This window comes from Indicator indicator, chromosome 6 (assembly GCF_027791375.1).
Source record: "Indicator indicator isolate 239-I01 chromosome 6, UM_Iind_1.1, whole genome shotgun sequence".
Classification (NCBI taxonomy): domain Eukaryota; kingdom Metazoa; phylum Chordata; class Aves; order Piciformes; family Indicatoridae; genus Indicator; species Indicator indicator.
In genome coordinates, this window is record NC_072015.1 from 11,036,630 (window position 1) to 11,053,417 (window position 16,788).

The 16,788-nt window shown below is 36.3% G+C and overlaps 1 protein-coding gene across 1 annotated transcript; it reads right to left on the reverse strand.

Moving 5' to 3' along the window:
* Positions 1–214: 214 nt before the first annotated feature.
* DEK (DEK proto-oncogene) lies at positions 215–15,808 on the reverse strand. The gene is made up of 11 exons (XM_054381791.1): positions 15,797–15,808; positions 15,535–15,681; positions 13,757–13,858; positions 13,195–13,304; positions 10,483–10,577; positions 7,795–7,915; positions 6,406–6,588; positions 4,259–4,391; positions 2,106–2,254; positions 902–972; positions 215–221 (listed from the first exon to the last, which is right to left on the reverse strand). Exons 2-11 carry the CDS (start codon positions 15,668–15,670, stop codon positions 215–217), a joined length of 1,107 nt encoding a protein of 368 aa, XP_054237766.1. The 5' UTR covers positions 15,671–15,681; positions 15,797–15,808.
* Between the last annotated feature and the right edge of the window lie 980 nt (positions 15,809–16,788).

Below are 16,788 nucleotides of genomic sequence, written 5' to 3' on the forward strand. Positions count from 1 at the left end.
AACACAAAGCAATTTACATCAACAATCTTAACATTAGATCAGCAGAATCAGCTCTGACTAAATACCACAAAAGTAAGACACATTCGTTTTGCTGGTGCCTATCAGATCTTCAAATCCATGGGAACACAAAAAAACCAGGAATCTTCATTTCCCACAGTCAAACCAGATCATGAAATCAACTGAAAAGAGACGTGTATTAGTTTTCTCCTTTCTCTCAATCCCATTACATACAGCCTCTCCTTCTGCAGACTATCAAGAAAATACACTGTTTCTGCTATCACAAAAACACAAGAACATCCCTACAGCAGACAAATCGCTCCCTCAAGCCATTGCTGATCATAGAATCATAGAATCAAGAAGGCTGGAAGAGACCTCAAAGATCATCGAATCCAACCCGTCACCCTAAGAAACACATACACACATAACTATTTCTCGATAGCCATATACCAACTTCTGCAAATGAAACTACAAGAGAAAGAAAAGTTATTTTATTAACTCCACTAAGTGATCCTTACTTCTATAGTTCCATTTTTAGTTGTGGGGCAAGCAAAATTAATTAAACTGGAATTGATTTTTTATTTATTTTTAAACAAATGACAGGCTGCAGACTGGACAATAAACCCTTTGTCATGAGTACATTAGTGCAGACTTAACCTTGAGTGCAGCAAACTCAAAGGCAGTGATGTTACTGTGATACCAGGAGCCTGAAGTAATTAGTTTTGAAAATGAGATACAAAATAAAAATAAATCAGAGCCAGAGTTAAGGTTTATATAAGCACTAAGCTCACAATACTACTCTAATTTTTCTAGCCTTCTGTGTAGCAGGATGCCGTGCCACTAACAGGCCAAAGCTAAAAAACACCCAAATGACCCCAAATGTTTTCTAAATGATAAAGTCTTTACCTCTTTGACTGTTTCTTTAATGAAGTCTTTCCTGTCCGACAAATCATAACTAGGATAGTTTTCATACACCTAAACAAAAAAAAAAAAGTGAAAAACAAACAAACCTCAAATTACTTTAATTCAATGATTCAATGTATTGTATGAATAAAAGGAATTTATATGAATTTGAGACAAAAAGTGGTGTGGTATACTTACAGTACTACAACAGCCAAAATGCCCTTACTAATTATGGAAAAAGTCAAGCTCCTTTTCCCATCCTTATTTTGTCCACAGAATATTTAAATACATGTATTCCTATTCATTTCATGGTGTTTTTCTTTTTTCTCCACATCAACAAACTGGAAGTGTCAACCAAATAGAACCTCTCTAATGTTTGTCTTCAGTGCTCTTTAAGTAGTCAGATGCCCCTGAATTTGAGCAGCAAGCCAAACAAGTATCAAATTCTAAGGTTCTTCTTTTTGGTAGTTAAGTAAAATTGCGATAGTTTCAATTGACTGATAGATGAGTCAACATATTTCAGTACTGTTCTATATTCTTTGGTTAACTGAGAGAAGACAAAACAAGAAACAGATGCAAACACTGACAACTGATGCAGAGTATTTTATTTCAGTATACTACTAGAATGACTATGAACATGATGAAAAGGTTTGTACAGAATATAAACAGTTTTCTCGTAACTTCTAGTTTAATTTTCGCAAGACAACTTCTTGGAAGTACCAGGTAAACAAACACAAGAATTAACAGACGGTCAAAACCACCAAAGTAACAGTATTGTCTGTGTTTTGGTCACCTTTCCCCTCCCTTCCCTTTTCTGACCACATGGTCCTTTCCTGGCACTTGTCAACTAATGGGGCAGTGAGCAGGCAAAGCATACAGAAGACAGCACACAGCCCTCCCCTTTTGACAGGAGCAAGCTGCTGCACTGTCTCAACATCTGTTGTTTTGGAGGTAATATTGCTGCTTTTCATGTAGCTAATTGTTCTTTGGAGATTTCCCTTCTAGTGTTGGGTATCAGCGTTGCATATCTAAGGATTAAAGCTATCCTTGTTATAACTGTTATAAAGTGAATAAATCAATGCCAAACTACTTTGTTTCTGGAATCACTGTGCAGAATGCAAGCCTGCATTTCTGAAATGATGGCAAAAGTCAGTTCACAGGCAACCCACTGCACAAAAAGAGACTGCAAAAAACTATTTGCTTACCTTCTTGCAAATTTGTTTCATTGTGACCTCCTCCAAGTTTGCACTGGCCAACAAGTTCTTGACAGTTTCCTTAATTTCTTCATCTGTAGGTGGTTTCTTCAGCTTTTTAATTAAAGGCTCATCATCTGAACTATCATCAGATTCACTTTCTAAATATAAAGAATAAAAGACTTTTGATATTTGCTTACAAATCAATATATACTTTAGAAAGCATGGGACAGATAAAACATTTTTGCTTGACAGATTAATTACCACAATTCTAAACGGAAACATTATAGCCCTTAAAAATGTATTTACTTGCTTTAAAAAGGGCATTTCAACTCCCTTACGCTGGCAGTGCAGGGCACTAGGATTTTGTGATTTTTGCCGTGCTGTATTACTGAGCACACAATCAGAAACATCATGACAACAGATGAAGATAATCAGAAAGGAAGTGAAGAGGCACATATACACAATCTAAAAAATTAGACTGAACAACTCCAACATCCACTCATTTCCTCTACTGCCAACACGATAAAATTCAGAGCAGGTGCCAAACAATCTAGCTAAGGAGATTACAGAAAGACTTACTTAATATTTTGATTTTTGTACAGTAAACACTCAAAACAGAAATGCAGGGGGAGAAATTACAAATATATTACATAACATATATGCAAAACACATACTGAACGTTAAAAAGGAGATATACTTCAATGTATATTAATGACAAAAAGCATACACACACACAAAGTCAGCCATGTGAGTACTGCCAGCAGCCAATCTGAAAATACACTGAGTTCAGCAGAGGCCTGTTTACTCTGCTGATAAATAAACCTATGAACGAAGTTTAACAAAATTCTGTGCCTAACCATCTTAACCATTCCTTTTCTTAATACCCTGACAAGAAAAGTAATTAACCTGATGTCTGTGCTATAGCATACATCCAGCAATGCTAACATTAAATAAAGTATGCTTGCAGTACGGATACATGATGCATTAGTAAGTCATACTACAATTGTGACAGAGATATAGCTGTTATCTCAGAGTGCCAGAGAATTTCAGGTGGGAAAGGACCTCCTGAGATCATCTGCTTTAAGTTGCTATTCAGAACAGGGCCAGCATGGAGATGGTTGCTCAGGGCCTTGCCAGGCTGAGTTCTGAACACCTCTAACAACAGGGATTCCACAACTGCTCCATGCCCTGTTTCTGTCTGACCACCACTCTCATGGTGAAGCTTTCCTTCCCCTAACAAGCAATTGCAATTTCCCTGGTGGCAGATTGTGCCTGCTGCCTCCATCCTCTATCTGTGTACCTCCAAACACAGCCTGGTCCTGCCTTCCTCATACTCTCGCCTTTGGCAGTTGCAGAATGCAGGAGGATCCCCCTCACTCTGTCTCTTCTGAAGGCTCAACCAGCCCAGCTCTCCATCTCCTCTCCTACATTGTGTGCTCCAGTCCCCTGACTATCTTGGTGATCTTGCCCTGCACTCAGTCCAGCATCTCCTCACCTGTTTTGTACCAGAGAGCTCAAAGCTGGACATGGTACTCCCAAGGCGGCTCACAAGCGCTAATAGAAATAATTACCACTTCCCTCAACCTGCTGGCTACACAGTTGCTGAAGCCACCCAGAGTGCTGCCAGTGCTCCTAATCACAAGGGCACAGTGCTGAACCGAGTTCAACTTGTTTGCAAGAACTGCCTACCCCTACCCAGGTCCTTTTCTGCAAAGCTGCTTAGAAAGAAACCAGTCTGTCCTGACCTACACTGCTACTGTCTTTACAGAGGCATCAAGAAACTCAATGTATGTATACCTTCTATGCATATCATCAGATATGAGGAATCCAATAGCAACAGGATGTATGTAGAAGACATGTCTATTTTAACAACAACAAGCTGCTGAATGAAAGACACAAAGTCACCAACAGAATTTTGTTAACATTCTTCCAGCATATGGAAGAACTAGCCTGATCTTACAGTTTATATGCAAATAAAATACATGTACATGAAGTACACCCAAACGAAAAATTTTTTCAAATATTGCAAATAAACATCAAGTAGCAGGCATCAATTGCCCAAATTCTATTTTCTTTCATGACTAGGTGCCCAAGTCTGCTTTCTAATAAGCATGCCAGCTAAGCTACAGGACAACGTATGATGAAAGATTTAAAGCATTTACCTTTTCTGGAGCTGTTCTGATTTTTTTTAGTAGTGCTGCTATCTGCCTTCTTCACATTTGCACCCTTCACAGCTTTCTTGGTTTTGGAAGTCACCTTTTTAGGTTTTTCTCTTTTAGAAGCTTTTCTAGGAGGCTACAAAGAAGAAATTGGAAGATTAAAATGATATTTTCTACCTGAACAATCCATATTGTCCTTTCCACAATGGAAATTTATTCTGTCAATACAAACTAAATCAGCAAATTTAATTACTGTATTTTATCAGTATTTTCTACCACTACACCATAGAGACAATATGCCCACAAAGAGTATTCCCACATTCCTCTAAATTTATCATTATCCATCGAAATAGATTCTTAAGCTCAAACAGCTAGAACTTTTTGATGATACCAGTAGTTTGGCTGTTCTACAACTTTCCACTCATAATTACTTATACTTAACTTACAAAAACACTTCAAAGGTGTTCCTTTTAAAAAGTACATGCTTTGTATTACTTTCCAAGACTACAAGCAGCTAATTCTTTTTGTATTAGTTAAGGAGAACTACATTACCTAATCCATAATTTGGCCTATTACTGCAACTAGCAAACTCAAAAAAGCACTGCATTAAGTCAACACCAACAGAAGGAATTTGGAACCTTAATACGTCTGGTATACACATATCAGTGCACTGCAATTTTGATACAACTAAAATGCATGCTTAACAAAAAAATCTTTAGATAGTTTCTGACACGGCTGAAAGGTTTCCTCACAGAAACAAACAGGGAACATTGGGCAGGTATAAACCATACTTCAGAGAAAGAAAATGAAACAAACTAATTGACAGTACTTACTGAGTTCACAATTTCAATTTATATTTAAAATAGCAGTGTAGCCAACTGAGCAAACTCTCAGATCTAAGCAATTTGGATTAGTCCATATAACTTTTAACTGCTTATCCCATTACTACTTGGTGCAACTAATGAAACCAGTATTTAACAAACAAGATTATGTTTATTTATATCGTCTTAGCTCAGTTAGTTGCACTTACTCTGCAGTGTTACACAAAGGATAAAGACTGAGTGGTGAAATTCAGAAAATACACTCAAGGATCAGCTCATGTCCAGATAAATGTTTGTAGCTTCTAAATTTTCAGCTGTCGAATTTCTGCTAAGGCTCCATCACCAGCCACAAAGTCAGAAGTTAAACCTGGCATCCACATTTCAGTTTATAAAATTATGCTCCTGCAGCACACAAAAATATTTCAGGTATCTTCTGCTTCCAGGTAACCATAAGATTTTCTGTTGTATTTATTGTTTAAATAAAGAGTTGAAATCAAGACAGAAACACTTCTGAGGACTCCAACCACTCCAAGCCTAAGACTCCAGTGGAGCTGGGGCAGCAAAGCAGATATACTGCCTAGGTGTCCTTCCACTTTGCCCTGGGTTAACACAATCTGCTCACACAACCCCCTTTTCCCCCCACACAGATGGGAGGGAAAGTAACACCAAAAAAAACCCTCTGGATTGAGATAAAGAGTTTTACTGGAAATTATACAATGTACAATTTCCTTAGCCTATCTGTAAAAAATACCCAGCAAAACGCAGAAGCAGAAGCCAGTGATAAAAGTTCCCCCCACCCAAGAACGCAGAAAACAGTCCAGTGGAAAAGACCAACACCTCAAACCCAGAAACCAGAAGCAGCAACCATAATAGGAAGCCTACCACATTACAATCTGAACTTCAAGTCCCATGATACTTTGGTCCAGCCAACTTTCATTTTGAAGCTGGCACAACAGCAGTGTGGTATAGAATATCATCATCAGATTCAACTCAACCCATGACACACATGTACTATGTTAAAGGGTGTCAAAAATTTTATTTGTAAATGCTGTCTTATCTCCAAGAGTCAGAACCTTTGCCTTTTGTTACTGATTGTCTAACTATAATGCACTAAGAAATTATGCAAATCTCTTGTAAATTGCAGATATAGACCCTTTCCTTTCAAAACATTCCTTCAGTTAAGTATCACTTACCACTCAACTTGCTCTATTCCAAGAACTACCAATCAATAACAACCACATATCGACAAACTGCAAACAATTTTTTTTCCAGTGTAGGGCTAAAAAAAAGAAAACCAACAAAAAACAACAAACCAAAGCACCTCATTACCTCATCCTCACTTTCTTTCTCTTCTGAAGAGTCATCCTTTTCCTTCTTTTCATCTTCTTCACTACTGGATTCATCTGATAAGATCTCTGGGCACTTGGTGCGTTTTGCTTTTCTTGTTGTTCCAGTGCTACTGCGTTCTTTTTTGCCACCTTTGCTTGGTGTTTTCTTGGACTTTGGCAAAGGCTGTAAGTCAGGGATGTGTGCCATCCAAGAAGAAAACCAGAAGTGAATTTTAAAAATGTCAATTCATTCAAATCACATGAGAAAAAGTAGCAAACAAACATATAAGTCTCTAAGTCTTGATAACAAAATCCAGGCTTATTGCATGCATTAGTACATTTTGCAGTAAGCAGAAATTCATTACAGAGGTGGAGCTGAATAAAATGAAATTTGAGTTCTAAGCTAAGTACCCCTTCTACTCCCCTAATAAAAACAAATCTTCCAAGTTTAGGGGTTAGGCAAGGAAAGCAAGAAAGACAATCTAGAAGGAATCTATTATCTACCTATGCTCCCCCAACCCCTAAAAGCAAGGTTTTTGTCTTCTGGCAGCATACAGGCTGACAATCCTTCTGAAGGCTTAAAAGCAGGCATTTGGCTATGTGTTATGCAAAACTGCATTTTGGTGTCACTAAGTACCAGTGTCCCCAAGGCAGTGTGCAAACTCCTTGTTCACATCAGTTACCAATGTTTGCTGGGAATAATTATTTTCTAAACAACGGTCTAACTATTTAAATACTGATTTTAGATTAAAACCTCAATGCCAACATTAATAGTAGCATTTAGAACTCTTGGTTAATCTCACACACTAGCATATACTAATTAAAGGAAGTTTTCCTAGCCTTGCAATAAACTCAATTTTGTGGTGACCAAATGTGATTAAATACATTTGCCAATTTGTAGCATATACAAATTGCAAGTTCCTTGCTTGAACTTTGCAAGGAAAAATTAAAAAGACAGTTTCAAACCATCACAGTCTAACAGCTTATCTTTCTGTCTTTTCGTGTTTTATTTCCCTGCACTGACACCCTTCTTCCCCTGTTTTTCTTTTCTGCTTGCATATTATGTCCAATTCACCCACAAAACAGAAGTTACTTATGATATCTGAGTATGGGTATCTCTAATTAGCATCATGTGTTAACCACATACACTTTTGTGTGCTAATAGTCTGTAACGGGTACAGTTACATGTAAGCACATTTTCTATGTAAGTCTCAACCCACTATGGATGCCTGCAGGAGTAGAGGTTTCTTTCAAAAACCCATTACTACTTCAGTAAGTTAGGACAGTAATTGTATTGTCACTGTTAACAAGGAAATACTAAGGAACTGAGACAGCTGCGTTTTTCAGCAGAACGGTGCTATAAAAGCAAGTATAATAATCTGCATCTCACCTTGCCTGAAGATTTTGGGTGCATTAAGAAGTTTAAGATTCTGGTTACCAGCTCGCTATTAACTCCTGATCTTTCCAAGTCAAGAACTTCACAGATACTTTTCAACATCGCATTTCTGAATCTTCATTAAAAAAAAAAAAAGAGACAAAGAAGAAAAAAAAATTCAGTATTACATCCTACGTAAACAGTCAACATTTGACTGCTAGAAGCTGCTACATGGTTTGTGCCTGCAATTGACAATAGACATTAATGTCTACATTTCCAGTCTTATCTATAGATAAGCAAAGAATCACCACATAGAGCAAAATAAAACAAGATTTCCAAATCCGTATGTGTAAAGTAGGATATATAAAAAAGTTATAAAATTTTCCCCAGAATCTCTCCTAATCTATCACACTGGAAAGAATCAATCTTGGATACAAGACTTGAACTCCAAGGGAGCAAAGGGGTCTCTCTTCTTTTTTAATGTTTTCTTACCCCTTTACACAAGTACCAATGATGACGGCAGAAGGTCAGAGAAACTCTGACATGCACTCCCTTTCCTCCAAAAGGATCTTGGATTATTTGGTCTGCTTTATCAGTCTTTCCACCTTTTTTTTTTTCTCCACGGATAAAAGTCAGATCTTCTGAGATATGACACTGGATTGCAAGTTTAATGAGATTTGAACAAACAATCACAAAAAACACAAGAAAACCCTACTTGTTCTATTACCTCCCCTCAAAAACTTATATACCTTCCTCTTCATTCATTGAACAATGATGCCTTAAAAGCAGATGTCATTGCCTGATAATTTTCTGCAGGTGTAATTATTTCTCAAAGTCAAAGGAAACTATTTTTCACTGTTTATTAAAAAAGTCGGGGCAACTATTTCATGGTGGGCTACAACTTCTCCAAAGTAGCATTTAATTTCAGACTGTTTCTTTGAACTCAGAATTTTAAGGGGGCAGAACTTTATTCTCTCATGTTTTAGGGCATAGGAGCATGAAATCTTTTTTTGATTTGACACATCTCCCTGCCCCAGGGAGGGATGAAGTATAGTTCATCCATCATCCTTCCAGTGATGGAGTAAAATCTTTCAACTGTATTTCTAGACAACCTTATTAAAAAAAAAAAAAAATGTGCCATCTTAATCTGTAGAAAGGCTTCCTGTTTACTGAATGCTAAGTACTTGTAAGGTATTCCAGCAGAATCAAAAGTGAGCCTCTTGCATTTTAAAAACACAGTAATACTATACAGTTAAAACCACTTCACTTGTTAACAGACTTAGAAGCTGCGTAACATTGAAACTTCTGCTTCACACTTTCAAGACTTTGTATACTGAATTTAGAATTTTATGGTTCTGTTGCTGCTTTAACTAAAATTCCTTCTGACTCATGTTACACATGGCATTTGTTCTTGTATTTTAACTTAGAACTAACATATAAAAAGAATAAAGATCACCTCCCTCCCAAATCATTTCACATTTATAATGCTCTTAAGGTCCATCTACAGGTAACAACAATGTACGAAGCATTAAAATGCAGCTCAAGTGTGGAATAAATAAATGCACACAACTTTTGAGACAGTAATTTCCATCAGTTTAGACTTAGAAAAATCTAAGAACTCTAATCCACACAAGAATTTCATCTCATTCTTTTTATTTTATAAACATGACAGTAATATTTTGCAAAATAAATTTTGTCCTTTGTTCACCTTATTTAATGTTTTCAGAACATGATGCTATGCAAGTGCAGAATGTAGCCAGAAACCAACCACACAGAATAAATTAATAATCTCCAGTGGTGTTTCATACATAGTTATTTACCACAGTAACACAAGCACACACAGCTCAGTAATTTCGTATAAGAGTGACAATACAATCATCATCCAGAATATTTGCTGAGGATTGGAGGGCAACAAAAACTTAACTAGTAGTTCTTTCATATGGAAAACAAAAAAAAAAAAAAAAGGTGAAAAAATACTTTATTTTGCAGCCTCTTGCAGATAAGGGTAAATAGTATCCAAATCCCCTTCCTGAGATCACAGTTTGTCTTGTAGATTCACATGTACTTGACAAACCCTACTCCTGGAAAACTGCGTATATGAGGAATGAAGATTTGCACATTCCAAATGCTGGAAGCTTTCCCACTGACACTAAAAACAAAACCACAATTGTGCAGAAATTATTAATTCTTTTATTTGTTACAACTTGCTGCAGAAATATATAAGGGCATGTAAAAACCCTTTCAGTGCAGTCAAAAAATCAAGAAAGTTTTGTTAGACTAATTGTAATTCTAGGAATAAGACCCAATGTTACACAATAAGCAGAAATGGCTTTGATTCTGAAGGAGCAAAGTTTTGAGCCACAGAAAGATCCAAGTTTGCACCATGAATAGAGCACAACATATTTGCAACACTACACTTGCCCTGGGGAAATAATGCTTTCCTCTCACTTGGCAGAAGAATCTGGTAACAAGCCTGCAGTAGTTAAAGCCAGGACTGTAGAACTGTGAATAAAATGTTAACAATTTAGCTCTTTTTAATACATTTCAAGTTGTCTTAAGAGACCAGTTTGTGTGATTCCTAGAGCACTGAGCTAATTTTAAACAGCCACAGCTGTTTAAACTTAAATGGAAGTAACACTTTGAAAGTAATGAGGAGGGTATAGTGTCAGTCAAGCTGTGGTAAGTAGCAACAGAGATTGTTACCTCTTTAACATTTCTTCCTTCTTTTTGTATTGGTCACTTCCTTTTTCAAATGGGAACCCGCTGAACTGACCCACATTCTTCTTTAGGGAAGCAACCTAGAGCACACACACAAATTACTTTCATTGCAGGTAGTTAAAAAGATTTTATCCAATCACCTCTGTTAACTTTTCATTTTCTCGTAACAAAAATTTATATACTCTAAGTTATAATTTATATGGATTATGCCTTATTTATCTCATGACAGCCAAACTACAACAATGAAGTTATTGTGATCTTGGTATTTTAAAACTCCTTTTAAGTAACTTACTAGATAAAATCATCTGCCATTTCGAGCTTGTTTAGATAAACATACAGTATGTTGTAAAAGCTTGCACGACTATCATCATATGAAGCCTGTTGCATGCTGCGCCCCATGTAATTTGTTACACAATAGTGAAATTTATTTTTATTATATAATCTGCCATAGCAGATTTGCTTTACTTGCTTTTCTGAAGTCTTATACAGAACCACTGTTGTACTTTTGAACTATTTCTTTAGCATGACCAATTCTTGCATTTATGTACCACCCAGTTAACATCTTTTACATTAAACCTGCAGTTTACATTACACCTTTATTTTAGTGGCCTTTATAATGGGAAAATTGCTCCTGTCCAGGTTCCAAACATACTTAAGTTCTTCATTTTCACTCCATCTTCTTTTATCAAAAAGAAGTTCAGAAATATCCCCAAATCTTTCATTCTTCTGAGAAGAAGAACTAACAACTATAATTTGAACTCACTTTCAATAGCTCTACAATTTTTGTTCCTGGTGTTTCTCCATTAGTTTATAATTTTACCAAAGCTAAGATCCTTTTCCAAAGAGCTTTGCCCAGCACCTAGAGAAAATTGGCAGATGTATTATGTTTTACTAAAAACGTTAATTACAATCCAGAGCACAAATAGACTGTGCATACAAGAAAACATCTGATCGTCACTAAATTAAAAAGCACTCTGAGTTCCCTACAATTCTGATTAAGTAAAGCTTTGGATGAAAACATATTCATGTATTTCCTAGTAAATAAACAGTCCTGTATCTTTGGACTCAAAGCACTGAGACACTGCAACAATCCACACTGACTTTCTAAGAAGACTATGTCCAAAAGACTACATGTGGGAGCAAAAGGGGGAATGGAATTGCAACCAAAGGGGTGTGGGAGGAAAGGGTGAAAGCTGTAATTCAACAGCAGTTGTGTCTAAGTAGCATAATTTAGGAGTGTTAAGTATCAATTTAAGATTATTTTACTTGCATACAATTACAAAATTGCAAATAGTTGCATAATTAGCTGATTATTTATTATTACTATTAATAATAACTATCACTGAATTGTTAGTTTCTAAGTAGCATGTTGCATAATCAATAAACAACAGCTTCTTAAATCAGTTATGCCTCAGATCTGCAATCTAAAGCAGGAAAGATAGACCCTGAGGTAATGATAATCCAAGTACTCCCACCCAAAGGCAAGTGAAAAGTGTTACTGGTTTTGTGAAGGGTAAATGGTCACAGTTTGATGACTTCCCCAGTGAAGCCAGTTAAATCAGAAACTTACATGGTTCTATCATTGTACCTTTCCTATAAAGTAACTTAATTCTCCTGCAGGACAGTACAAAAGTTGGCAAAACTCAATACATATCGAGTCGGAAATTCTCTAGTCTAGTTTACTGCCATTCTGAATAAATAGCACAATTCACAAAAGTAATTTTCAGTGAATATATACTTTTCTTTTCCTGAATACTTGGAGGCCACAGATCAATCTTTACCATGTAAACAAGCTCTGCATTTGCAGCAGTGGTCTAAGCTGCTAGCATGCATCTGTACCAGTACTATTCAAGTCTTAGTTTCCATGATGGCTGTTGAAGTTCCCAAAAATACATAAAAAGATGAAAATCAAATTCCTAGAAATACAGGAAGTGTAGTGAAATAGTAACATTTCACCTACCTCATTTTCTCCATATTCATTTTACTTCTCTTAGCAAGGATAATGGGTCATATTTACACTGACATTTAATGTACAATCACTAACACAAAGAACTCCAAGAAAGATTTGCTATTTTAAGTTTCATCGTTAAATATAAAAGCAAGCCTATCAGTTTTTAACTAATATTTTAATTGGCTTAGATAAATGTGACAAAAAACACTGTTAAATTTTTACATATAATATAGTTTACTTTCTACTGCTTTGTGCAAAATAAAGGAGGTAAACCCCACTAAGAGGTTTCAAATATAAAAGGAATAGATGTAGTAAGAAAAAGCTATGTCGAACAAAATAGTTACATGGAGGATTCTGATCATAGGTGCACATCAGCAACTTTTGGAATGTAAGCAATAAATTATTTCCAACTCATGCTAATAAGGTAAATCATCCCTCCTCTCATTAAAAATGAAACAAAAACAAAACACAACAAACTACAGAATAAAAAAAAAAACCACCAACCAAAAAGCTATAAGCAAGTAGACTTATAATTCAGCAGGATTTTCATAAAGGGCAGTTTACAAGAGCTAGAAAAATTACGGGCTTGCTTAATTAGTCCTGCAACATTAATTGTGTTGATTGCAATAGATGACAAGAAGTAGATCCATGTGCAAATGTAAAAAAACCCCACCAACTCTACTACAAATATTTTCACCATGCATGAGAACTAGTAAATGTATACAAGACTGATTTTAAGTTCTTACAGTGCCTGGCCTGTTGTAGAGAAGTTTGTGCAGGTTCCTAAGTTCATCCGTCTTCTTTTTACTCAGAAAGAATTGTATCCTTTCAATTTCACAAAGTTTTTGTCCTTTTCCTGAAACAGTTAAAAGCAATCATTCTATTAATCACTTTTATATTTATCTATAGCAACAGAAGTTTTTTTAAAAAGCAAGTAAGTTATTTCAGAATAGCATCAGACATTCTAATCAGCCAAACATTAAGCAGGCCTTTTCCTGTTAACTAGGCATCCTAAGAGTCTATATTCCTTGATACTAGCTAGATCAGTGTACAAGGACTTTCTGTTCTAGCTGTTCCTGCCTTTGTTAGTGGTGGTTAGGTACTGATAATCCTATTCCAAGTACATAACTTTTACAGTTTAAGTTGATGCTTCAGAGTAAGAGTTTTCATATAACAGCATTGCTATTTTAAAATGGATCATGCCTCCTAAGTTAGGTCTTGTCTACAACAAATTAATAAGTTTATCTTTTCAGAGGTTTCAATATAATTTCCAACACTCTCAATTCTTCTGCGAGAGGACAAGCCTACCTGGGGTAATTGTAAAAGGCTCTTTCTGCAACGAGGACACTTGCATGGTCAGTCTGTCTACCTTCTTCTTCTCCCTTTTTCCTTCAACAATGAGACTCTTTTCTGCAAAAGACAGCTTCATTACGTGAGCAAATTCATCTATAGTGGCAGGTTTAATCTTTGAAATGACAAACCAAAAATTGTCAATGATGGAAGTAGATACCCTAATACTTTCAAACCTTTGGTTATTACACTGATGGGATTCTATGGAGCTGTATTATGTAATTAGAGAAGTCTCTAGTTGTTACCACCATCCTGCATACAACTTAACTTTGAAGACAAGGCTGGGCATTTGCTAAAGGGAATTTCTTCTCACAGGGGAGACTGTAACACCACGCATTTTTCAGAAACACATCCTTCTCTCCTTTCTCTGCCTTTCTGAGGTTGTTTGCATAGTCTCTTCCTGGGACACCACAGCCCCCACATGCACAGCCACACTTCAGCTCTCATGGGGAGGTTATTAGCGCCAGATGGTCAAAAACAGGGTCCAACATGTGTGCACACACTTTCTCCTTTCACTACTTAACCCAGACATCTCAGCATGAGAAGCAGGGCAAGGACAGTGGGACTGTACTACAACTCGCAGGGCTACACAGTGCAGCACTCTGTATGGCACATCAAGAGCAGCAAAAATACTATGAAAGTATTGTTCCCAGTAATTCTGGTACCGCTTAGTAATAAATACATTTAGAAAGTTTTATGTATACATTGGACATCACTAACGATATTCAGGAGAAAACCCTAAAGTTTCACCTAAATATTTCATACTACAATACTTGACCTCAAACCAAACTATCCTTAGCAGTAAACAGATGGGCTACCCTGGCTTTAACATCTGAGCAGCTTCAAAATCTGTATGAACATGCTCAAAAATGGATATGAACCTGCCAAAAACAATCACAAGAAAGAGTAGTTTCTAAAAATCCAATTCTAATTACTCTACTTGTTGCCAAAGAGCAAAATCACTTCTCTTTCTACTACCTTTCCTAAAGGCAAACTTCAGCTCTTTTAAGAAGTGAAGACCATCAGTGACTCCATATTCATACTGAGTCTCTATTTCCACAGATGCTTCCATCTGCAAAACAGCTGCCTAGAGATTTCACGACAGAAATTAACATTTTTGCATAGTAGTTCCTTCACCACATCTTGAAGAGTATCCTCTTCAATTACATGCCACATCATACAACCTGCCTCACTTGCTTGTCCTAGGATATCATCATGACTTTTATTGACAAAGTTAGTCAAATGGAACATTCCCCTCTCCAATATAATTAAATTTTCGTACCCAGTAAATTAATTTACAGTAGCTGAGCAAAGACATCTGTATTGTTTCCAAAGCTATAGCACAGATTTCCCACTTTATCTTTTCTGGAAACATGGATTAACTTCAGAGTGTTACAGGTACAAAAGATACTTTTTGGATATGTATTTTTATACAAACAATATGATAAATGACACTACCTCGAGTAATCATCTATAAGTTTATACAGCAACATACCACCCTACCATAGCAATCCAGAATGCTGACAGTTCCTTCAGCCTTCCCTGATGAACACAAGCACTGCTGTTTCTAGTGTTGCCTGTTATAGTCTACTGGGAAGTGATTTATGACCCATGAGATAAATATACCATGGAATATCCTGAACTGTAATCGTACAATTAGCTGAGATCACAGGAGACTGCATTCAGTAAGATTGGCATCTTTTAAAGGACAGCTTATTCGATGGAAAAGTAAGTACCCTTTTCTTCTTCTTCTTCCTCCTCCTCTTCCTCCTCTTCATCACTTTCTTCAGCTTTGTTTTCACTTTCAGGTTGTTTCTCATCTGCTTTTTCAGGCAACATTTTATCTTCTTTTGATGAAACAACAGAAGACATGGTGTATTGTTCTGTAAAAAGCAGTGACAGAAACCATCATCAGTATAGCATTATACATGAAGACAAAAATTTGCTTTCTAAAAAACCCACTATCTTGTACAGTAGAAGTAACATCATAGTACTCACACTGTGTTTAAGACACTAAAGCCTTATATGCAGGCACAAGACAACATTTCTCAGGAGGAGTTGTCATCCATTCTGCAACTAGTGTGGCAAAGAACAGTTTGAAAGGTTGCAAATTCTTTGCAAGCACAAGTCTTCAAGCTCACTTTGTGAAGCATTCAGAAACACACAGAGAAGTTGATACTTTTATCTACTAAGAACTGTAATGTTTTAAGATATCAACCTTTTACTGAACAATGTTATAAACTAGATAGTTATTTTTAATCACAGTTCAACTGTAATCAACTGCACACACATTTCCTGATAAGCTAAACGATCTGCATATTCAGATCGGAAATAGGAAAATAAAAACATAAAAGGTACAAGCAATTCAGATAAAACTATTACTGCTTCCAGAGTTCAAATAGCTTTGACAACTTAGGGCCTGCAAATGCTTTTTTGGTTTTAATCTACAGATCAACAAATGCTTTATACTTGTCATGAGCAGTCTTTTCTTAGCAGTAGAAGTGGCTTAAATGTTAACTTTAAAATGAGAATATCTCACTTTGGTGAGCATTATTTCCCTACTGACAGAGAATATCTATCTAATAAAGGAAGATAACTCCATCTGTTCATTCTAGAAAAATCACAGCCTTCAAAACCTTTCACTCTTTAGACACCTGGAACAAAATACAGCTTCAATTGTGTAAGACCTTGTGGAAGAACTATCACATGTTTAACCGTTTTCTTTTTTCCACTGTTAAAACTAGGATTATCTTCAACACTGAAATCGACTGTGTGTATGCAATATTAGCAGGTGCCAGAGAACAGTAGCACTTCAAATGACAGAAAACATAAGCTGTAGTACCAACAGTTGGGATAAAGTTTACTACTCTTTGCTAAGTCCCTGGGTGGGGCAAAAAATAAAAACTTCTTTCAGGGTATTGCCACCAGTATTTCGTTTGACAGGGAAATGTAATCCGACTTTTCCACGACATTACTCTCTGAATTTTCAC

What these genes read in the sequence shown, in the direction of transcription:
- DEK (XM_054381791.1), bottom strand. Translation starts at nt 15,670, where the DNA reads ATGTCTTCTGTTGTTTCATCAAAAGAAGATAAAATGTTGCCTGAAAAA. An exon ending in GCCTTTTACAATTACCCCAG is followed by an intron (nt 13,305 to 13,756) that starts GTAGGCTTGTCC and finishes TAACTGTTTCAG; the next exon opens with GAAAAGGACAAAAACTTTGT. An exon ending in TGAAACAAATTTGCAAGAAG is followed by an intron (nt 973 to 2,105) that starts GTAAGCAAATAG and finishes TTTTTTGTTTAG; the next exon opens with GTGTATGAAAACTATCCTAG.